This window comes from Panicum virgatum, chromosome 9N (assembly GCF_016808335.1).
Source record: "Panicum virgatum strain AP13 chromosome 9N, P.virgatum_v5, whole genome shotgun sequence".
In the NCBI taxonomy this organism is placed as follows: Eukaryota; Viridiplantae; Streptophyta; class Magnoliopsida; order Poales; family Poaceae; genus Panicum; species Panicum virgatum.
Genome location: NC_053153.1, coordinates 70,241,068 through 70,265,396, shown reverse-complemented (window position 1 = coordinate 70,265,396; position 24,329 = coordinate 70,241,068). Strand labels below are relative to the sequence as shown.

The window sequence follows — 24,329 nt, the reverse complement described above, 5'->3', positions numbered from 1 at the left end:
TGTGGGTCCATGCTTGGGTAGTTGGAATAGAGAATGGATATAGAGTATGAAGGAGTGCGGGAAAACTGAATTTAGAGCATCTCCAACAGTTGTTCTATCCGATCTTCCATCTGTAAAAAAAGGAGAACAGCCCTAAAACCCGGTTCCAACAGCTCTTGTATCCCCCTCCGTCCTCCATCCGGTCATCCAAACTTCCCCCTCCGTCCTTCATTTTTGCAGGAGCAACCGCAGCCTACAAAACGCCCTCGGGCTCCCACCGCCGGGCTCCTCCCCGCCGGGCCGCCGCCGAAGCTCCTCCCCGCCGGGCCGCCGCCGAAGCACCTCCCCGCCGGGCCGCCGCCGAAGCACCTCCCCGCCGGGCCGCGTGCGAAGCTGCTCCCCGCTGCTCCCGCTTGGACCCCTCAGCCGCCCCTCCGTGCGGCACCGGAGCAAGGGAGGCGGGGGGGGGGGGGCGTGGAGGCACAAGACGTTGGGCGGCGGGGAGGCAGGGCGCAGGGCGTCGGGGACGCGGCGGGCTTCGTCCTCCATGGTCGTGGCTCCCGTGTGGAGATGGTGATGGAGCGGGCCCACTTGTCAGTGGGTCAGCGGGAGGAGGGGATGGAATGGAGGATGGAGGGATGGATAAGCTGTTGGAGTAGACTTCAATTTGGAGGATGAATCTTGGCTAAATGGTTATGTAAATTGGATTATAGAGAATGAGATTTACATAAGCTGTTGGAGATGCTCTTAGAGGATGGAACTTTGATGATCAGGATAAAATATTTCTTTTAGAGGATGGAAATAGAGTATGACGAGTGCAGACAGCCTCAGCACCGAGGTGGTGGGCCCCGCCGGCCCTGCGCGCGTCCCCATCCGCCCGTGCCCGTGTCTAGCTGGCTGCCGCCGGGCGAGATTCGCTCGCCGCCTACGCTGACGCGCGCCGCACCGCACCAGGCGGCACGGGCAGGCGAGTCCAATCGTCAGGGACCAAGCGGCCAGCCGTGCTGGGTGGGCCTCCCTCGCCGCTGCCTGCCTGCCAGGGAAAGGCATTATTCGTGGCGGCCTTTGCCGTGACAGTTATTCTCTCTCCTCGGTCGACGCCGGTCGCCAGTGTCCCGCTCGATTTCGATCGGCAGCCGGGGAGAATCGGTTCGGTTCCCCACCCGCCTGCTCCCCCAGCCTCTCCATTCGTCGTGTTTTTCCTCCGCCACGTCCTATATATTTTTCTCGCAAATTTTTTTTCGCTGTCCCTCGACTCCCTCCCCCCACACGGCCACTGCCACCAGTCCACCACCACGTCCCCGCCGTCGTCGCCGTCTCCGTCTCCGTCTCACCCCACGCGCGTCCCGTCGCGTCCCGCTGCTGCTGGGAGGCGCGCCCGCTCGCTCGCGCGCGTCGCCGTGACGCTGCTTCCGCGCGCCGCCGCCGGCACCTCCCCAGCGCGTGGGTTCCAAGTCAAGGCGGCAGGGGGGTCCGGGGAGAGCGGACGGCGCGGGAGGAGGGGGGATAAAGGCGGCCGCGGCGCGGGCGTGAGCTGCAGAAGCGGAGCAGAGGCGGCGTTCGACTCGGGCGGTGCGCTGAGCTCGGGGATCGGCCGCGCGGGCCCGAGGAGGATGGCGCAGGCCGAGGAGGCGCAGGCGCCGCTGCTGCAGACCGAGGAGGCGGACGCCGAGTGGAGCTCCAGGCCGCGCCGCATTGCTCTCTTCGTCGAGCCTTCGCCCTTCGCGTCAGTCCACGCCTCCTCCTCCCAAGCGTTCAGCTGCTGGTCTGATTAGAGTAGATCGGATCGAGGTGCTATGCAGGCGTGTCGGCCGCCGGGCCACTAAGATGCATGATTGGTCAAACTTGGCGTTCGTTTGATCCAAGCTCTGATAGCTGCTAAGTCATGCTTCCCCTTTTATGCAGCTACATCTCGGGGTACAAGAACCGGTTCCAGAACTTCATCAAGCATCTACGAGAGATGGGTGATGAGGTATTCATCCTTTTACCGTGTACTGACTCCCACTTCCTCGTTATCTATTCGTCTTTTTACAAGATCATTGCTGCACCTTTAAATTGACGTCTGCACCTTTGGTTCAGGTGTTGGTAGTAACTACACACAAGGGAGCTCCCGAGGAATTCTATGGAGCAAAGGTCATTGGCTCGTGGAGGTAAACCTTAATCAAAAGTTCAAAAACAAAGACCATCTTTACCCACTCGAGGAATACTGATTAAGTATATAATAGCATCATTCCTAAAAGCACAATTGTATTCTCGTTGAAATAGAGTATAGTAGTGTGCTCTCTTGTTTGAACCAAAACGAGATAATGTGAGCGAAGTATATTGTAGACATGTGACATGCTAATTTGGACATGCACATCAGTTAGAGAAATTGATTGTTGATGCAATTATTCTTGTTTGATATTGTTTTAAGTATCTAATTTTGGGATCGCATTAAAATTCAAGTTGTGGAATTTTTCTTCAGTTTACCATTTCGGTTTTCTAATCTCTCCCTTTTCAGCTTTCCATGCCCATTGTACCAAAATGTTCCACTTTCGCTGGCACTGAGTCCTAGAATATTTTCTGAGGTGAATAAGTTCAAGCCGGATATAATTCATGCTACCTCACCTGGAATTATGGTAATCACTGAAAATGCAAAGTTTTTTCTATTATCCTTTCTTTCACTGGTTATTGCTTGATATAACCATATTCCATGATTTCAGGTTATTGGTGCTCTTGCTATAGCGAAGATGGTATCAGTTCCAATGGTGATGTCTTATCACACACATCTTCCAGCGTAAGCCCCTCTTGTTGAAATAAATACTTTATTTGGTGGCAACTCTGTTGTCATTGTGTGATACAAAACTTCCATCTGAGCGTCAACTCTTTGAATTTTTCGAAGTTCTGTGAACATGCATGTAATATCAATATATTATGTTTATTTTGAAAAAAAATGTGGCCTCTGACCACACAGACTACCTAGCCATTGCATGAAAATTTCATTTCAAGGAGAATAATTACTGAACATCCTTCACTATGTTCTGGATTCTATGGAGAATTATCTGCAAATGTATTCAACAAAATTAATCATGAAAAATACTTAACAACCTAGGTGGCGTTTTAAATTAGAAGAAATGTGCACTCAGATTCTAGTTCAGTACGACTTGAATCTGGGTGGTGGGAGTGTTCCTCCACACCTCCCACCAACTGAGCCAGGCTCAGTTCCTACAAAATGTATCATGAAACAATCTCCACTCAAAAGTAGATTCGAGCAGGCATTATGAACATACAAAGATACCATGAAACAAATCTGGTGCCAATCGGTTGAGATCCTGTGACCCCACATGATTCTCAGGTGTAGTGCTGCAGATCTTATTTGTTACAGTATATGTGAACATAGATCCAAGAAAGGTCGCAATACTAAAGGAGGGAACCTCATCCATATAGATGTCTGTGCAAAGAAAACCACTGATCAAATGTTCTACCTCTGATACGCTAGACCAATGATTGAACATGCATTTGCCCATAGATATAATAAATTGGGCAGCATCATTTCCATTTTCTGTTGTGAAATTTACCATATGTGGTTATGGCTGCCAATATTTTTACATTTTTGAGTTAGTGTCCTGTTCTGGCTTGCAGGTACATACCGAGATACAATTTAAATTGGTTACTTGAGCCCACGTGGAGTTTTATAAGTAAGTCGATATTATTTTCATTCCTATTTCATTCTCAGCAAAAAAAAGGGTCTAATAAGAATTATTTTTCTCATCAGTGTGTGCTGACTCTTTTTTTGTTTCAAAGGATGCCTGCACAGAGCTGCAGATCTCACTCTAGTTCCTTCAGTAGCTATTGCCGAAGACTTTGAAACTGCTAAAGTAGTACCAGGTTAAACAGTGATAGTGAATCAATGTCTTTGTAACTTTGGTTCCCTCCAGCTATGCTAAACATAACCTTCCTTGCATCTTCAGCAAACAGAATACGGCTGTGGAACAAGGGCGTTGATTCTGAAAGCTTTCATACTAAATATCGGAGGCATGAAATGCGCGTCAGATTGAGGTAGAACCTCCTGCTTCTGTTTTTTGATGATACATGTGGTGGTGAGCCACACTTTCCCATCAGTGGACTAACACACTTCCTTCCCTCTCCCATCAGTGGTGGTGAGCCAGAGAAACCATTAATAATACACGTGGGCCGTTTTGGACGAGAGAAAAATCTGGATTTTCTGAAAAGGTGAGCCTGTACTTTAGTTTAGACAAATTGAGACAATAGAGAGAAGTGAAAACTTTCTCAGTGTCTTCCAGTGATGATGGATTATTCATAGCATCCATGTGGAATAGATTTTCATCCATGATATTTGTTAGCTATAATTCCTACAGGTGCTCCCATGTTCTTATCGCTATTCAAACTTACAACTGCTAGACTACCTATTTTCTTTGGGATTCCATGATTGTCAGCTTTCCGTTAGTCAGCATAGCTTACAATGGCAAACCAAAAGCTTTAGGCATACACTGCATATGATGGCCGTAATATTTCTTTTTAAGCAAGTATTTCAATTTGTTTCTACCTTTCATAGGCTACTTATCTTTTTTTTTTAAAAAAATCCCATAGGCTACTTATCTGCAGGCTATATCTTTGGGACATGAATGTTTTTTTTTGCCATGTCAATAGGACTTTTGCTTATTTTGGTCAAATACAGGGTTATGGAGAGGTTCCCTGGAGCAAGAATTGCCTTTGTTGGAGATGGACCATACAGGTGCGCCTTACCTCAATAGTTAGCTACCTGTAGTTTTTCAATATGATGCACACCTGATGAGACAAATGTTGATCACACATCATCAATTACCTGGTATCAAATGTCACATGCATGCTAAACGTCCTTCCTTAAACCATCTATCTTAAATTACAAGTGGAAAAACATTACTTTATAAATATGGGTTGGTCTGAGAATTTGTTTCCTAACAATTGTTCTCCACAACACACTTCTAGACAAACCAAGTTGGTAGTAAAAGTGCAGTCATCGGACATGTAATATACTAATACCAATTGTCGACACAAGGGTGGTTTATTCGTGAGCATTGGAAACCAACTTTAGGTGTTTGGTTATCTATTTGACCCTTGAATGGTTTCATCTTCAAATTCTGGAAACATTTACATCGTCTGTTTCACCTGAGTGTGCAGGGCTGAGCTGGAAAAAATGTTCACAGGCATGCCAGCAGTTTTCACTGGAATGCTCCAAGGTGAGGAGCTCTCACAAGCATACGCCAGTGGAGATGTATTTGCAATGCCTTCAGAGTCTGAGACTCTTGGGCAAGTAGTTCTGGAGTCCATGGCTTCTGGAGTCCCAGTTGTTGCTGCTCGTGCTGGAGGAATACCCGATATAATACCCAAGGACAAGGAGGGCAAGACTAGCTTCTTGTTTACACCTGGAGATCTCGATGAATGTGTGAGGAAGATAGAGCAGCTCCTTAAGTCAAAAGATCTCAGAGAATCTGTTGGAAAGGCTGCCAGGGAAGAGATGGAGAAGTGTGACTGGAGAGCAGCCTCGAGGAAAATCCGCAACGAGCACTACAGCTCTGCAATGTCATACTGGCGGAAAAAGATGGGCAAAACTTGACTAGGTTCCATCGTTTCAGTCAGGAATCATTCTGATGCTGCCCTCTCCGACTAGTTGCTGTCAATAACTAAAAGAATTTGTACATTGTACCCAAACAGCTTGCAAGTTTGTGTGGCTAGCTGCATTCATATCTCCACAGTTATGATGATTGACCGACTACTACTTGTATGAAATTCATGTACATTAGACAGCCCTTTGAGATTGCCCATTGTAATCTGCTAACTCAGAAGATTTGACGCAAATGCTCCAACAACTTCTAAGTAGTACCTTCATTGTTTAGACATCACAGTGAGTCTGAAATTAGAAACTTTTAAGAACCCACCTGACGAACTACATCATTTTTCCTTTTGTTGATTTGGTTCCCAAGTTGAAAATAAATTGCATGCAGTGCATGTGGGAAAGTACATATATTTTAGATTTGGTAAGACGATAGGATAAGCTCTACTTACCATGTGTATCAACTATTAAATAGTTACTGTGTAATGTTACATATCCTTGCAAAGCGGATTGACAAATTCTAAGAGCATGCGAGGACAACTATGTTTCTCCACAGCATATATAACTACAACAGCAGCAGATACACAGCCTCCACTTAAGTTCTGCAGAACTCCATAGTAACATGTTCTTGCTGAGAACTGAAGTTGTTTCTTTCCATCATTTAGCAACCTTATGTTTTGCCTACTTCAGATACCTGGCTGGCAATCCGGTATGACAGACAGACACAACAATCAAACAGAGGTCCCATGCCTACAGCAAGCAGAAGTGTATTTTTAGCACATTGAAGCTTCCATTTACCAATCTGTCCATTTGCTCCATTATTAAACTTCAAGGTTTAATGTAATTTCTGCTACAGATGCCTGTGATCTCATCATGATCGCAATTCAGAAATATGTGCTAGTCACTAGGCTAATTCAGTAGCCTTTTGAGATTCTGGGCAGTACGGTTATTCATCTTGCAGCACAATCATGAGTTCTCCACCTTGACTGAGTGAGCTGTCAAGGAATGCAATCACATTTTCTTTGTCCTTAAACTGCTTAGGTTCAGAAAGATCACTATCCAAATTAAACCAGACACCATCAATGCTTCTAATCGCTACCCAATGCCTGCCAGTCCAGAGGCCTCTGAACCTCCTGATAGGCACATTGATCATAAGACCTACCAACGCTTCTCCATCCAGATCGATTGATGATGCCCCTTTTCGACGATCATGCCAAACCACCTTCTTTTTCCTAGCTTCTAATGCCGTGATGAGAACATTTACATCATAGTTCCCAGTTAGCACATTGTGGTGAGGTCTAAAAATTAAAGATAGAGGAGTCCATTGGTCCTTGTTTGGATCACTAAGAACAAGATTTCCAGCAATCCTGTCCAATTCAGCTCGGGTGAAACATTCCTTTTCCTGAACCACAGAAAACATAATCGACACATTTAGCCTACAAAAGTAGATAGAAACATACTATGCCAAGGTTAACTAAGATAGCACATAAGAAACAAATGGACTATGTCGTTTTTAGTGAGTCATGCTTCTCCTAACATATTTTGATACATGAAAAAGAAAAAATATTTATGAGAGTAATTATGCTAATATTTATTCTTCCCCCTTTTTCATAAACATCTAAGGCCAGAGCGCAAGTGAAATCTTCGTGACTCGTCTGCGCTTTTGCAGCCATCCAGCCTACGGAGATTTCTACACAATGGACTAAGCCATCTCAGAAGCAACTTGCAAATTAGCACAAAACCAAATAATTCATGATTCACGAGCAGATACCCATCTCAGCCTTTATTCCAAGGGATGGAAGAGAAGAGCGCAAAACCGGTGAGTAGTACACATAACTATGTGTGCAAGTAGCAAGAATCGACACATGATCCAACTATTAGCCGGAGCTTCCTGACGGCAAGGTACATCACCTCCATTCAAGATGTTGCCCCACAATGTTCGGTCCAGATAGCATGAGAAACATGTCGGGTGACGACCTACTGTACTCGACTCAATCGATTAAACTACGTAACAGAATGGCGGGCAACGATCAACTACTAACAATCTCACCAATTCAATCAGTCCCTATCTGGAAATCGACATAGTCACGTACAGCAAGGGAATTACTAGGGGGGTCATTGGAACTAAAGAGGATGGGCAGCTTAAGATCAAATATACATTCTAAAGAAAGTAATAAGCACCGAGCGCTGATAGAAAATCAGAAAGAACCCAAGGTGAAGACGATGGTAGAAAGTAGAGAAATAGGAGCCACCTGCATCAGGTTGTTTAGGGCGTGGAGCAGGCAGAACTGCAGCCTCTGCCTCTCGTGATACACCTTGGTGCCGCTGCCGCCGCCGCCGCCGCCGCCGCCGCCGCCGCCCACCGCGCCGGATCCCGCCTCACCTTGCTTCGCTTCTGATTTGGCTCCCGGCTCCATGCCTTGATGGGGTTGTGGAAGGAACAGAAGGGCTGGGACGCGACACTAGAGAGTCGACCCCACAGATCAAGACTGCCGCGGCGCGGATTGCTCCTCTCCCCTTTGCCTGGCCTTTTGCCCTTTTCGTCTGCGCCGCCGCCGTTGCCGCGATCGAAGTGAAAGACCGCTGCGAACTCGGCTTCCCTTCTTTGGCAGCGCAATGATAGACAACCAAAGAGGGGATTCCCCGGGTTCGAGCACCGTGCAGGAGCAGCGCCAGCGTGTCCTCCTTTTATTTTCTGTTTATCCTTTTCCTAGCTTGCGCAATACTACCATGGTTATTTTTAACCCACATGCACTTATTTTTTGCTAAATAATGTACACGCTCAAATATTCTTTACGAACATCATAGAGACCAAACTGATAGATTTTTGAAATTGGCGAAATCAGCACATATACCACCGAATACTGATACTTAGGTCGCACACCATTGGAAGAATCCAAAATATAAACATGATAGAGGCAAGCATCTCCAAGAGCTTTTCCAAAATCTACTCTTTAAATTATCATTTGGAGAGTCATTTGAGTGAAAATCGTTTTCCATATCTTTGTCTTTTCCAACAGCTCTTCTATATCTTATTTGTAGTCTAGAGAGCCATCTTTACTCTCCATCTTTAGATAACATGAAATCCGGAATAGAAGATATCTATCTTTGGATATTCATTTAAAGAGCCTGTTGGAGGCTAATTTTTCATCAAAATCTCTATTTCTATAAATTAGAGAAGATATAAAAAGTCTCTTGGAGATGCTCTTAGGTGATTAAGTTCCACTTCCACGTAAATAAAGCTAACCAATTATACTACAACTTAGTGTACTATTCATGTATATTCCGCTCCCTTACTAATGTCTGCAAATTTCATATATTTTTCATATTTCATAGTGTAATTGATGCTATTTGGTTTCATATTTCATGTATATTCATGTATATTCCGCTCCCTTACTAATGTCTGCAAATTTCATATATTTTTTTCATATTTCATAGTGTAATTGATGCTATTTGGTTTCTATTATTGTCAGACAGACTTATCCCGCTACTATAATGAGGTGCAATGAAGCTCTACACACTAATAGCCATGAGAAAGCCTCATAAATAGGAGAATCCGAGTAAATTAAACCGGTGTAATTCTAATGTGACAAGCCAAATAACCTTGGTTTCATAGACAAATGCATATGTTGGTCAACGGTTTAGATATTTGAAAAGATATAAAACTTACAAGTGTAAGGCGGTAAGGAAGTAACATGCACACGGATATTTAAAAACCTTCCTAATTTGCTGGTGATTTTTACTATTGTTTTCATTTTCAAAATATAAAATGATATGACCAAAACGAATGCTTGTTTCATTGACTTGGATTGAGCAAATATAATGAAAAGAAAACTCCTATTTATCGTCAACACATGAATCACAAAAGAATATAGTCAACTGCATTGCGCTTTATGAAGCTCTTTGAAAACAAATGATTGAATTCTTGTTAATCATATAAAATTCCTATAGAAACATTCATCCATGTAGTCTCCATATGTTTCTTCATTTCATAGGATTGAGATACAATGACATTCAACTCATTTGATTTTCCTATTAATGTGTTTTGAAAATCTTGAATTCAAATAGTACCATCCAACTGGAGGCTATTCGCAAATTCGCAAGTACCGGCATAGGCTTCGAAAAGTTCATTCAAACGCCCAAACAAGAAATGATAATAGTACTCTGGCCACCGGACAACAGGAAGAAGTCAAACCAAGACCGAGCAGCATATTCCGGCATCGAGACCCATCTTGCAGCCACCGCGATGAGACGACGTCGACGGCGGCAGCGTACTCCGTCGCTGTCCGGTCGTCCGCCGGGAAACGCATACCCACTGCGCTTTCCCCGCAACGTGCCAAGCCGTGAGATATTCCGCGAATTCCTCCCACCCGAAACCAGAATCGAAAAGGGTTCGAGCCAGATGATTAACGAACACATGAGGAGGTGAGCTCCGTAACCCGGTGGTTGAAGACTTGAAGTCTTTGAAGAGCCCATTAAAATCGCGTGCGCGGAAGGGGTGATGGATTTTAAAACGGGCCCCGGGGTTGAGATTCGGTGCCGTACGTCACCGTGACTTTGAGTCACTGATGCGTGGGCCCGAAATCTGTGGGTCCCACACGTCAGTGACTCAAAGTCACGGTGACGTACGGCACCGGATCCACGCAGCAGTGGACTCCAACGGAAAGCACGGGACCGGAAGGGCGCGCCGAGCGCTGGAGTCGACTCCACTCCCCCCCCCCCCCCCCCCGGCCACGGCCTCGCTTCCGTCTCCCACAATCCAAGGAGACCGAGCAGGCGGCGGCGGAAGCAACACGTTGAGGGGCGGCGGGGCGGAAGCAACCCTTTAGGGGGCGGCGGAGCGGAGTCCTGTTTTGCTCGCTCGGCTCGCTGCCGTGATCCGCCGGCCGGCGAAGCGGGGAGGAGGGGAGGGCGGTGGGGGATTGGGGAGTACGAGCGGGCGGGGAGATGTCGGACGCGCTGATCAACGGCCTCGCGGGCGCCGGCGGCGGGATCATCGCCCAGCTCCTCACCTACCCGCTCCAGACCGTACGTGACTCCAGTACTCCACGCCTCGCTGCTAGCCTTGGCCCTGGATTGCTCGGTTGCTGAAAATTTTGGGGGTTTCCGCGGCGCAGGTGAACGCGCGGCAGCAGACGGAGCGCGACCCTACCAAGCCGGCGTTTAAGGACGGCGCCGCGCGCCAGTTATACTTGGTCCGCCTCCTTCCCCCGTTCCCCGTCCCAAATTTCGAGTCATCTTGCCGGATCCGGTTCTAATGCTGCCCGGGATCCCTTATTTCCCCCCCGTTCTGCTGTGGTAGGTTGTGAAGAATGAGGGGTGGGAGCGCCTGTACGGCGGGCTCATGCCCTCGCTCGTCGGCACCGCCGCCTCCCAGGTTGGTTCGCTCGTTCGTTTATTCTCCAGCTTCTTTCCTCGTTTCTGAAGGTTGATATGCTTCGGAATCCTAATTGGGTGTGTTACTGTCACTCTGTCAGGGTGTCTACTACTACTTCTACCAAATATTCCGGAACAGGGCCGAGGCTAAGGCCCTTGAGCGATCCAGGAGAGGGCTTGGCGATGGATCTGTCGGGATGCTCCAATCTCTCACTGTCGCTGCCCTGTCTGGGTAATTGGAACGTAGCTGAGCACCTTATGTGACCTAGGGAGTATTGTAACTTGTGTTCTTATCAACCCTATGTGCTGTTGATGCTTAATTTGTCTCGTCCTTTTGCAGCTGCGTCAATGTACTGCTCACAAACCCAATTTGGGTGGTGGTTACCCGAATGCAAGTAAGCATATGGTTCCTCTCCGCTACCTGCTTTTAGTGGAGATCATCTGCCAACACATTTGAGTACTAACATTTCATTCTTGCTTGCAGACTCACAGAAAGGCAAACAAACAACAAAGCCCAGAGGGTTTGACATGTGCTCCTGACAAGGTCATGGAAGCTGCTATAACTGAAAACACCCCTTACAAAACTATCGACGTTGTAAGTACACTACTCTCAGTGTTTTTCCTGTATGAGGAGATACTCTATTGTATCTATTTATACAACCATAGATTGCAAATTGCCACATCCTTACTTATTGTTTGTTCTTAACTACTTTGGGGATGATCTTCTTTAACTTTCTGCAAGTTGTTGTATCAGAAAGGTGATACTTATCCCTTAATAGATCCTGATTCGGGAACAGTTTCCCAATTATTTCCATCTTGAACACTTGTTTTTACCGTCCCTTGATAGATTCTGATTCAGGAACCATATCCCAATTATTTTCATCCTGAATATTTTGTTTAGGTTTTTCTCTTACACTACGATGAACATTGATATTTATATTCGCAACCGATTGTGCATACTTATAAGCTGGTTATGTTTTTGCTTATTGAATATTCTTTCTGCCATTTTAATTGGTCACGCAAGGCTGGGTACAGGTTGGCAATGTTTTGAATTTGGTCAGGTATCAGCCTGTTTGTTTGAGAAGGTTGCTCCCTAATTTGCCATGGTGAACACAGTAGGGAGCACGGAACAACCAGAACCAGTTGATACTCACTTCTAGTGCTAGTATCCCATGACAATTGACAACATGCATATGGCTTGAGCTGATTTAAAACAAAGTGAACTACGAATAAATTGTGTTGAACCAAACACGCTGTGGTGGTGGGGTAGGTGTTGCAGTGTTGGTGGTCGAGTTCTTCTAGTTCTTGTTATTTTGAACTGCTTTGACATGGCAGTGAAAGTGTGAAACTAACTTCTATGACCTGCAAAATAACAGATGCGGTATGGATTACAAGTATGCAATGATCAGTCAAAACAAAATGATTCCTTTTTACATGTGGGGATGGGTGGACATGTAGAGGGCCATGTTTGATGAGTGCTAGAGGAACATGAGAAAGGCAAAGAGTAGTGCACTACATTAATTTTGGAGATGGTTGTCTGACCTGGTCTTCCTCCAGTTTCAGGAACTGTACAAAGAAGCTGGAGTGTTGGGCTTCTGGAAAGGGGTAATCCCAGCTCTTATTATGGTAAGCCACTACTGTTCACCCTTTCTGCATCTTATTAGTCTTATAATGGTGAAATTTCACAATTTTATCTGTTACTAGGTTAGCAATCCTGCGATGCAGTTCATGTTGTATGAGACTCTTCTGAAGAAGCTGAAGAAGAGACGGGCCTCTAATCTCAAGGGAGCTGATGGACTAACTGCTCTTGAAGTAAGCTTTTTGTTTTTCCAGCAGTAGGGATTCCCTCAATTGATTTCTTAGGACCAAGACCAATACCAGTTTCCATTGTGATTACTTGCCATATTGGGGCCTGAAGCCCTGGATCTACTGTAGATATGTCTTGAGAGATTGTTTGTCTGGGACATATATTAGTCCTGTGTAGGACACAATTCGTCAGTCATGTATTATCTGCCATTTTATTCTAGTGTTTCCTTTTTTATATGATACAATTCTAACTTCACATTGCAAACATCCTTGTTCAGATTTTTCTTCTTGGTGCTGTTGCAAAACTTGGTGCAACTGTTGTTACATATCCTCTTCTAGTTGTTAAGGTGATTAATTTGTGGATTGATTATAGCTGCAGCTGTCCACTTGCAAATTTGCATACATGTTCCAAACTGAGCTATATTTTCCCCTGCAGGCAAGACTTCAGGTGAAGCAAAGGATTGACAATGACAAGAGGCATCACTACAAAGGTATGCAGTTTATCGCTACCATTTCTATAATGGTTTTCTACCTTTAGTCTTTGGGATCCCTTAGTCTTTCCTGTTGCTCCATCAGGTAAGCAGTTCATATTTCTTGGTGTTACTTACTATTGAAGACATTAGTGCAAATTTATTGCTATTGGTGACCTGCTACTAGAGATCTTAATGCACCAACTCTTGCTTTCAGGTACATTTGATGCGTTCACAAAGATGGTACATCATGAGGGTCTGAAAGGCATGTATAAAGGAATGGGTACAAAAATTGTGCAAAGTGTTTTTGCTTCTGCTTTGCTTTTTATGATCAAGGAGGAGTTGGTGAAGGGTGCTCGACTATTGGTTACTGGTAACACCAGTCTGGTTAAGAAATTACCATCAAAGCCGTCAAGAAAATAGGTCTTTGCAAGTGTTAGTATACCCTGCCCATAGATCCGATTATTATTCACATAAATCGTAGTCGACAAGCTATGGAGCTCGCCTCTGTTAGGAGATATCTAATTGTAGGTTACACAACGGCCAGTATGATTCTTGTATGGAACAAAAACTCTATATATTGGATAGATCATTTGTACCATTTATGTAAAATGTATTCTGGAAGATTTAAACAGAAGGAAATAAGTAAGCACTAAACTGAAAGAAATAAATAAGCACGGTAATTAAAACTTCCTCCATCTGTTCTAAATTCATGAACTTCGTTTACCTTATTGTTTATGCCAAGGTGTTCGAAATATATGGAAACCAGCCAGCATGACAAGGCCGGGATTCTTGTTTTTTGTTTATAACCCTTAATATTACATGTCTTATTGAGTTAATATCTCATTCAGCATGTATTGCCCTGAGCCTCACGTGTCAAACAGTGTCAGCAGAACGGCGGCAATAATTCTCTTTGATACCACCCTTTTTGTGAATACATATAATTTGGAGACTGAAATTACAATGGAATATTTTTTTGTTTCAGCTTAAATTTAACCAAATCCAAAAATAAAAAGTAGCGCGACTGGTCAGTCACTCGGCGTGACCAATTAAAATTCTGAGCCTGAGACAGTGCGACTGTGCGTTGTGGGCTTGGGGCCTTGGGGGCGTGGCCGGACGTGTGGATAAAGAGATAGAAGGGGCGCTGCAGCGGCAGAGCCGTCGTCCTCGCCCCTCCCCGTCCCCAGCGAAGCCAAGCCGGCACAATGCCAGGCGCCGCCGTGGCCTCGCCTCTCCTCCTCTCGCTTTCCTCGTCCTCCTCCCCCTTCCTCTCCTCCCCATCCACTTCCTTTCTGCCGCCCACTTCCTCGGCTGCCCCTCACTGCGCCGGCAGGACGAAGGCGGCGGTCTCCGTCCTCCGCGCGCTGCGGGCCGAGGCAGCCACCCTCCCCGTGCTCTCCTTCACTGGAGACAAGGTCCGGGAGGTCACCCTCGACCTCAAGTCCGCGCCGCCCTCCACCGCGCGCGCAGTCGTGCACCGCGCCATCATCACCGACCGCCAGAACGCGCGCCGGGGCACGGCCTCCACGCTCACCCGCGGCGAGGTCAGCGGCGGAGGGAGGAAGCCCTACCAGCAGAAGAAGACGGGGAAGGCGCGGCGCGGGTCGCAGCGCACCCCGCTCCGCCCAGGAGGCGGCGTCGTGTTCGGCCCCAAGCCCCGCGACTGGTCCATCAAGATCAACCGCAAGGAGAAGCGCCTCGCCATCTCCACCGCACTCGCCAGCGCCGCCGTGGCCGAGGACGCTTTCGTCGTCGAGGAGTTCGACGAGGCCTTCGCGTCAGGGCCCAAGACTAAGGACTTCGTGGCCGCTCTGCAGCGGTGGGGGCTCGACCCCAAGCAGAAGGCCATGTTCTTTGCCACGGAGTTCGACGACAATGTGCGGCTTAGCGGCAGGAACATCGGTTCTCTCAAGATGCTCACACCCAGGACGCTCAATCTCTACGACATCCTCGACGCCCGCAAGCTCTTCTTTACTCCTGCTGCCGTAGACTACCTCAACTCCAGGTACGGAACCAGCGCTTCTGATGACTACGATACTGACGATGAGGACGATGCCGAAGAAGAGCAAGAAGTAGTAGAAGAAGGCACAACAGCGGAAGCTGCTCAAGGTACATCGCTACACAATAACATTTTGCTTTGCTGATTGCAATGGACAGCTTGGTTAGCTGGGCCTGGGCTGGGCATTATGAACCCTGCTAGTAACTGCTATACTTTCAGTTAATACATCGCTAAACAGGTAGCAAGGACCAAAGGGTAGTGATACAAAGCAGTAATGATATTTGAATTGAATCACCATTGTTTGGGGGAATTAACATTCTGTCCGCAATGTAATTTTGAATTCCCTACATTTTCTATAAAAAAGTTCGTGCAGTAGATAGCTTGAGATTTCAATAGCACAAAGATTTAACTGAAATTAAATTTTTGATAACCGTAGCCACTTACCATATTTCTCATTTTTCTTTTTCAAATACTTTAAAAATGCCTTTTCATTAAGATGAGTAAAATGCACCAGAGGTCCGCCAACTTGTAAGTGTGTATCATTTAGGTTGCAAACTCCGCAAGTGCATTTTTAGGTCCATCAACTTGTAATATGTGTCACTTAGATCTATAAACTTCGAAACACAGGTCCACAAACTCCAAAAGTGCAATTTTGGATCCATAAACTTGTAATTTGTGCCACTTAGGTTCATAAGCTCTGAAAGTGCATTTTTAGTTCCATGAACTTCATCCGTGAGCAGTCTTGTGACACAAATTACAAGTTTACGGATCTAGGAATGGGCTTTGAGTGTTTGTGGACCTAGGTGACACAAATTACAAGTTTATGAACCCAGAAATGCAATTTCGAAGTTGAGGGACTTAAGTGAGACCCCCTTACAAGTTGATGGACCTCTGCTGTTTTTTTACTCCATTAAGATCATGTAACACTGAGTACATTGCACCTAAAATGGGGTCAAGGAGGGGTTTAGTGATGTCTATTAAATTGCAACCAATTGATAATGCTGCCATAAGATACCATAAAGCTGAATTATGCTCTGAGTATTTAACCCCTGGGTATGTTATCTTCGATTATAAAGGTCAGCAACATACCAAGTACAGAAATTGAAAGCTGTAGCCTTTTCTAGCCTATGGGCTCTGTTCCAATTGTTCATGCTGGATAAAGGCTTCTAAGATTTTATATCATAATGCTCTAAGACAGATATCAAATCCTTCTCTCAGCATAGTCACATTCTTCCCTCTGTATATAAATGTCTACCGTATCTATTTCTCGTACTGCACTCTACAGAATAGCTCTTTGCATGTTTCTTCTGTATGCCCATTTTACAGTAGGTGTACAGTAAACAGGCATCATTTTTTACTTTTAGGTTCGATGCTTATGCATAGTTCTAGAACCAATAAGTAGACAATTATTTCATTTGGTGGTGTCAAATATCATGGACGTCTTTCAAAAAAAAAATATCATGGACGTAAGGTGCAGTGTAGTTGGTAATTTAGATCTCGGAGTGCACAAGATGGACTTATGGTTCAGTAAAACAATAGCTTTTTCTCTTTAACACTAGTAAAATAAGGGCTAAGATGGTGAAGCCTTGTTAAAGAAGTATCTTCAGTTCTTTCAAATGTGCTAATGTTACCTACTCAATTGTTGAATTTGTTTGAAAGGATTTATTTGATTTGTTTCTCAGAACCTTTCTTTTATGTAATTCTCAGATGCTACCGAAGAGAGCGAGGCAGATGGCAGTTCCTAGGTGAGGAGGTGTAGATCTACAAATTTTTATTTCTTATTTGTTGTGTTACCCTTGGGTGAGCATGAATTGATCGGGAACTACCTCCCTAACGAGGAAGTCTTTTGTCTGCTTTTGTTCTAAGTTGATAATGTTCTCTCACTAAAGCAGTATATTATATTTCCAAACTTCACATAAGTACATATTGTCAATACATTATCAGGTTTCAATTTCTGCAGATAAAGTGTGCATCTGTGCTTGCAATAACTGACATTAGTTAGCTGGTTACCGCCAGTAGGTGACCAAAATCCGTTTTAGGTGCCTGATCACTGGAATCGCTTACTTAGGCTCTGTTTAGATCCCAAAACGCAAAATGCAAAAAATTTGTAAATCGCTTGCATGGTGTACTAAATGTAGTCGAAAAATAAATCGCATTATACCAATGGACTGTAAATCGCGAGACGAATCTAATGAGCCTAATCAGGACGTGATTAGATACTAAATTGCTACAATAATGCTATAGTAAACATGCTCTAATGATGGATTAATTAGGCTCATTAAATTCATCTCGTAGTTTACAGACGAGATCTATAATTAGTTTTGTGATTAGTCTATATTTAATACTTCAAATATTAAAGATTCTCTTTCAAAAATGCAAAATACAAACTGATCTAAATAAACCCTTATTGTGAGATGCGGCCATATCTTGTCGGCTGTGCATGGGCAGTTGAATAACTGATTCTTTTGGCTACTGAAATGAAACCTGGCCTAGAGCATAACGGGCCTGGATATGAAACCTGAAACTCAGCCTGGCTTAGCTGCGGATTGGACATCTTAGCCTGGTTCAATATAGACGGCATGCCATTTTTCTCAGATTTACTTTGCTATAAGGATCTTGAATTCCTAGCCCAATGAGGTTAAGGGTAACACTGAGATATCTTATTATGCACACCTGGTCTTCCATGGTGTTGGCACTTGGGCTGCAAATGAAGAAGCAAAAATTTTGCTGGGCTGTTTGGAACCAGAAACTAGGGTAAAAGGACTATCAGTCCATCCAATTTCAAGCCTACCTAAGCAGTTTTATCATCCATTTGCCGATTTTCTTGACATTTGTATTCCCGTGGAGTGTGTGGCTAAAGCTCAGTCCTTCCATAAAACGCAATCGTCGTTTCAGTTCCATTTTTGGTAGATTCATCTTTTATCGGTCAGTTCTTAGCTGTTACTGTTGCTCGATGCCTCGATCTAGCTTTCAGCTTTCTCCTTCTGTTATGCTTTTCAAGTAGGCTCATCTAAATTATTGCTCGATCTAACAACTCGTCAGTGAGATTATGACGGGCATAACGGTCCACCGTCCCCTAAGGTCATCATCGGAAAAGAGGAGATTCTCATCTAGGTTTTGCCAGCATACTTTATAGTTTGTTCAGCATTTGCTGGAATAAAAGTAGTACTATTATCCGTTTAAATTAGCCCACTACGGACGAAAAGCTTGCAAATCATGGAGGTGGGACCTGGCCACTGTGTTTCTGCCCATTATTCTTGGACTGATCAGGAAGAAAGTTTGTGCAATTGATTGGTGGTTCCAATTTAAAATTGGTTCTGTCGCTGCGTGGTCTCCCTTGACCTCCTTTCTCTTCAAAAGGAATCGTTTACCACTAGTGAGAGTGAGGGTCTGAGGGGAAAAAGGGAAAAGCTTTATCACTACTATAAGCCTATTACTAGAATATTAACCGAAGTATCTGTGATTTGACTATGGTACATTTCTGAATTTCTGATGCTGCACTCCGTATGTGTGAGTGTGACTTACGCGGTAGACTGGAATATACTATAGGTGCACATCCGTGTGTGTGCTTTTCGGCAATTTGGTATCTCGGTGTTTGATTTTCATGTGCGATCTGCAATCCTGCTATCTCGGTGTTAAATGTATTTCTCCTAAAAGGGTTTGTGGATGACTAGATGTCACTATCATCACGGGGCATTTACTCCCTCCATCTACACTTGAGCTCCCTCCATCTACGCTCGAGCAAAGTATGCTCGATGTCGATGCTATAGAGTTGTAACTTTTTTTTTTGCGAACGTGACTAAGCACATATTTCATTAAGAGAAAAGTAATACGACCATCACAAATAGGGACGGAGCCAGCGTGGGGGCAGGGCGGCAGGGGGCTCAAGCCCCCTACCCCCCAAGAACTCTATCGGAGGCAAAGAGGAAGGAGGAGGAGAGAAGGGAAAGGAGGGAGAAGAAGAGAGAGGAAGAGGAAGGAGCCTCTAGATGCTGGGGCTGGCTCCGCCACTGATTACAAACCTTATAATAGACTATAGAGTTATAACTAGCTCGAAATTATATTGTTGTGCTTGTTTGCATCATATCTATTATCTGGAAGTACTTTCTTAGTAACTAGACAACCAATCCTTTAAGACCTAGATGACTTTTTAATTAAATAAAAACAAACTAATAAGTCGAAGAGAACTAGAAGATGATCATCCTCTCAAGTATCTTATACTTTGTTTTCAGTATTACCGAGGACAGGTTTTGAAAGACTAAGCTAATATATTCTACGATGAAATTTGTTTTCAGCTGGAGATACTGGTACGCTAAAGCAGCTCATCAACACTTCCCTATAATTTGGAGTTATGAACCGAGAGCGTGTTATAGAGCTCACACTCAATTCATGGTTTGGCACACTCGAGCTTACACTCAATTCTTTGTCTGCAATACTCGCTTGAGGAAATGGTACTATACAATCACCTACTATTTGATAGATTGGTACAAAGCCTACACAGTACAGATAGTATACCATAAAAAATGTGTCAACAAAAGGGATGGAAACCTATCCGTTTGCATAAAAGATCTAGCGATTGATTTTTCCCCCTCAAAGGCACGATCTAGTGCTGGATTTCAATTCGCAGCCCGTGCGCTGCGGTCCTATCCTATGCCGGTTTAACGACGCGACAGCGACCGTGCACAGCAGCGAGCTTCGCCCTGCCTGGGGGACTTCCCGTTTCGGGCTCGGGGAGACGGGGACGGCGCTTCCTTTCCCGGGCCGCGAGGACACGCAACGCAAGCGCCCGCCCCCATCCCCATTACCTAGTTCCCCACCCGCGCGGCGCGCCCGTGCTGGCGTGCCTGGAAAGCGCCCGCCGCCGGCGCGTAGCCTTTCGGCGGAAGCGCGGCCCCCCACAACCCCGTCTGCCGGCCGCTGTCCCTTTCGACGCCCGTGCTGGACGCCGGCTCGGCGGCTCGCCAAACGGTCGGAAAGCCCACCCTTCCTCGACACGCATTCTGCCGTGCCCGTGCCGCCGTGCGGCTTGCGCCGCCACCAGCCCGCGCGGCCTTGCCCCTACTAGAAATCTAGGATTGCTTGCGTGCTTGCTCGCCCACCGCCACCTCGCGCTCTGAACTCATCATCCGGGCAGCCGGGCTTGCGATGAGGCCGTTACCGTTCGTCGGGAGAGATTCCGGTTGGCGCTCATCATCAGGGAAGGTTGCGCGGGGTATTTGCTCCGGATCACGAGCCAAAGTATGGCTTCTATCACTGGCGGAGCTGTTCATCGCCAAAAGTGGGCTGTGCCCCCCCTCCCCCCCCCCCCCCCCCCCCCCCCCTTGCCCAACAAAATCACATAGCTATAGGCCCATTTCGTGTGCTCCTAGTCAGGTATAGTCACCCAGGCTGGTATTTTGTTAGTTCTATGGATCACTTGTATTTTGTTGAATGTGATCAAAATATAATTAACCATATGTATGTATATGCACTTTACATAAGTTAGGCAAAATAGCCCCCCCCCCCCTCTACGGTTCATTTCTAGCTCCACGACTAGCTTCTATTTGCAATTTGCGATGCATCTAGACGGAATTTGGAATTTCTGTATGTACTGCTCACTTTGACTCCAAATATAAGGTTGCTTTAGACTTTGTGACTCTTCTATAAATGCAAGTTGATGCAAGATTTTTAGCTACTTACTTCCCTATAGTTCCCTCTAGTCTAAATAAGCGATGTTTGGGGAGTGTTTTTAATGTGAACCATTCCAAATGTTGATTATGAATTATTTTTTATGTCCTGAGTTTTGAGCTTTTGATATTTGAAATGGCACGAACATATTTTCCTAAAAAACTCATGATAATATTTTTTTACAAATACTTCATCCATTTCTTTTTTATAAGAAGCTTTGGAACAAAATAAAAATGTATCTTTGACCAGTATTACTCTTAAAAACTATCACAATTCCTACCAAACCAATTTATATTCATAGAATTTCCATACCACGCATGTATACAAATTGACTAATTATGAATCAAAATTTATTAAGTTTGATTTTGGGGTACCTTTTGCAGCATGTAGTCTAAATAAAATATAAAATACTACTGTAACATTTTATTGAGAAGAAGTCAATATTGTATCAATGCAAATACTGGTTTACTTTTCTTTTCATAATTAAGGCACTAGAGCATTTGAAAATTCTTGTCATTGCCGAATCTTCTGCGAGTTAAATGCACTTACAATTCATTGCATTTCAATTTTCAAAGCATATATACTCTCAAGAAATCGATAAAATTCAAGGCATCTTGGTAGACGTTAGTCTTAGCATTCTGCAGTCTACCTACTATATATTTGTTCTCCTACGTATACTATAGCATCCCATCTGACACCCTGAACTCCAGGTGCCTCTTCCAAGTGGCAATTAAGGTTGAATTTCATCGTTCCTCTGTAAATTTTTTTTGTTTTTTTTTGTTTTTTGTTTGTTTTGTTTTTGTTTTTTTCATCGTTCCTCTGTAAAATTTCAAAGCAATATTTCAGTGGTTGTGGTGAGTTTTGTCGAATTAGTGGTAGTGAAGCATTTGGCGCACATTGTAAATGTTCTAAAACCACTTGTCTGTATTTAGCTACACAAAATAGAACATTTGCTAAAAAGAGGTCACATCTCAGGTAGCTTTTCCCTCCTCTCTCACACCTAGTCACCACGGCCGCAGCCTGCGGGTGACGGCCTAGCCAGAGCTGCCTAAGAATAACTCCGTATCCCCCGTTCAACCTTGCATACTTCAGCCGCATGTGCCATGTTGGCAATGCCTAAACGTGACCAAGTAACGGGGAAAACGAGACGGAAATCGCTGCCCTCTCTTCCACAGGGGGGGTTCGGGCTCCGAGCGCTGCGGCCGCGCGCACGCGGTGAAGAAGAACGTGCGGCATGAGGCCGTCCACGAGCACCTACCCCCCGGCGTCCGGGGACCGCGCGCTGCCCAGCGCTGAGGGGGCATGCGCCCCGGTAGCCATGGAGCAGAGAACAAAAACGTGCTCGCTCCTACGACTGCGCCCGTCTATTTTGAAGCTCCCGGGCTCTCCAAATTTAGCCATCGAGCCTCGTCGAGCAACGGAACCCCCTCTCCCTCTTCTCCATCCTCCGATCCGCCAGTCGCCGCGTAGCCGACCGAGACCGGCCGGCCGGCGTTCAGGAGGGCCGCGATGAGGGGCATCGCCGCCGGCCACTCAGCAACTTCTCAGCACCGGCCGGGGTGCCGGGTGTCGTCGCGCCATTGCGTCGCTTTCCTTCCGCTCCAAACAAGTGTGTCCTTGTTCTCTGTTTTTCGATTCTTACCCCGATCGATGAAGCGAAAGTCATATTTGGTGCCATCTTCCTTCTGAACTCTTCTATTCGTTCGTGCGTGTTCGACTACCGTTATGTGTGTGAATGCATCAGGATATCGAGAGGACGTTCCATGGGACGACAGGTTGATGATAATTAATCCAACGATGTTGACATCGGCCGGCTTTGTTTATGTAACGACATGGCCATCGTCCAATGCCTTCCGGTTCCAGGTTCGTTCCTCTCGCTTTCATAGGAAATGTTTTAAAAAATTTGGTTGGGACCAATGTATATGCCTCGTCAATGCTGTCTCATAGCTGCACTTTAGGGAATTATTATTATTTTTCTTTCGTAACGAGCACTTTAGGGGATTGTGTCACGGGAAGTCGGGAACATTACATACTTTGTTCAAAGGTTCCGACGATCAATGCTGCTGCTGCCAGTAGCCCTGGACAAGCCAGGGCCGGCCCAGTGCATGCACACACATCGGCATGGCGTTCAGCCATTTCTGTTAGAAAGGAAGGCTACTCGTCCAACCGTGTTTGAGTGCACCTTGAGCACGAATAAAAAAATTCGAAAAGTAATATTAACATTTCCCCCCGGATGTAGAACAGTAATAATAATTGAATTTTTTAACCGAAGTCAGTAGGGGAGCCTCCAACCTATTTGTTTATATAAGTTTTTAAATCTAGATTCATTTTTAAATCGCTCCCACAAGAAGTCGAATCTAAACCTGTTGGATGCTATTCTGGTGCTCTAACCAATAAGATAGAGGTTCTTTCGCATAATAATAACAACCTTATTATAAAGGATCTTAGATGTTAATAACACAAGAGATTATAATTTTTATATCCAAGTCCAACATAAATGGTCATCGCTTTCGAGCTTAATAAACCACCGCAAGAGCAGATGGAGATAAAGAACACAAAGAACATGGAATAAATGATCTAGTAGAAAATAAAACGAAAAGATTCCAGATGTGTAGAAGAATGTGGCCTTATTAAGGTTAGCCAACTCTAGCACGTGCACGAGTCTATAAACAACTAGATGACTACTAACCATTATCTTATGTTTAACCGGAAGATCAACAAGGTGCTGTTATCAAACAAGCCAAATCACTTAATGGATCTTCATACATCCGAGAAAAAAAAAAGAAAAAAAACAACTTAACTTGGTTTGTTTGATCTAGGATTTTTCCTTTCCTCAAATACGAAAGAGAGTTGTGTACCATCACATTTAGAAGAACAATAATAGAAGTACACAATCACTTACACCCTTAACAACTTGCATATGCCAAATGATAAGTCGTCCGGACACTACGTACTCAACAATGTGTTAAAAAGTGACCAACATAGTACAAACGCAGACGCTTATAAACACTACCAGACCTTTTGAGTGCTTGGTGAGGTAATACCAAACTGATAATCATTATGGCACTTTCGAATTGTCCAAGCCAAAGAGCGTCTAGCAAATTCACATTGTTTTCTAGCAAGCTAATTTCTTCTTTTCGAAACATAGTATAGATGCAAATGTTTATATATACGCACACATACTCATTCCTATGAATATACGGATGCAATCCGAGCGCAACTTTGATGACTAGCATGTGTCGTGCTGACCAAACATGCCTTATCTCATTGTAGTGATAGCAACCAAGTGAGTAGGGGTAGGCTAGTACGTGCACCTGCGGTGTTGTGTAGTTGTAGATACGATGTATCAAACGGACTGAGAAACATTAGATAACTCTAAAGAGTATTATGACATGTACCCCAGTTATCACTTACATTTCGAGAAGCACCGGATAACTCT

At 44.9% G+C, this 24,329-nt stretch overlaps 4 protein-coding genes across 4 annotated transcripts; 3 read left to right on the top strand and 1 right to left on the bottom strand.

The window, feature by feature from the left end:
- The first annotated feature begins 1,199 nt into the window (after positions 1–1,199).
- Positions 1,200–5,861, top strand: LOC120689513 (sulfoquinovosyl transferase SQD2-like). The gene is made up of 11 exons (XM_039971801.1): positions 1,200–1,705; positions 1,885–1,951; positions 2,059–2,129; positions 2,480–2,597; positions 2,682–2,755; positions 3,601–3,656; positions 3,763–3,846; positions 3,930–4,017; positions 4,114–4,191; positions 4,658–4,714; positions 5,140–5,861. The coding sequence occupies exons 1-11, from the start codon at positions 1,593–1,595 to the stop codon at positions 5,573–5,575; spliced, it is 1,242 nt and encodes a 413-aa protein (XP_039827735.1). The 5' UTR covers positions 1,200–1,592; the 3' UTR covers positions 5,576–5,861.
- Positions 5,862–5,997: 136 nt separating this feature from the next.
- On the bottom strand, positions 5,998–8,243 carry LOC120689514 (josephin-like protein). The gene is made up of 2 exons (XM_039971802.1): positions 7,825–8,243; positions 5,998–6,974 (listed from the first exon to the last, which is right to left on the bottom strand). The coding sequence occupies exons 1-2, from the start codon at positions 7,987–7,989 to the stop codon at positions 6,519–6,521; spliced, it is 621 nt and encodes a 206-aa protein (XP_039827736.1). The 5' UTR covers positions 7,990–8,243; the 3' UTR covers positions 5,998–6,518.
- A 2,041-nt stretch (positions 8,244–10,284) lies between these two features.
- LOC120688574 (peroxisomal nicotinamide adenine dinucleotide carrier-like) lies at positions 10,285–13,917 on the top strand. The gene is made up of 11 exons (XM_039970936.1): positions 10,285–10,600; positions 10,690–10,767; positions 10,875–10,949; positions 11,050–11,180; positions 11,289–11,343; positions 11,433–11,543; positions 12,506–12,574; positions 12,653–12,760; positions 13,033–13,101; positions 13,191–13,245; positions 13,442–13,917. The coding sequence occupies exons 1-11, from the start codon at positions 10,520–10,522 to the stop codon at positions 13,645–13,647; spliced, it is 1,038 nt and encodes a 345-aa protein (XP_039826870.1). The 5' UTR covers positions 10,285–10,519; the 3' UTR covers positions 13,648–13,917.
- A 391-nt stretch (positions 13,918–14,308) lies between these two features.
- Positions 14,309–17,182, top strand: LOC120688575 (50S ribosomal protein L4, chloroplastic-like). The gene is made up of 2 exons (XM_039970937.1): positions 14,309–15,333; positions 16,931–17,182. Exons 1-2 carry the CDS (start codon positions 14,430–14,432, stop codon positions 16,966–16,968), a joined length of 942 nt encoding a protein of 313 aa, XP_039826871.1. The 5' UTR covers positions 14,309–14,429; the 3' UTR covers positions 16,969–17,182.
- The last annotated feature ends 7,147 nt before the right edge of the window (positions 17,183–24,329 follow it).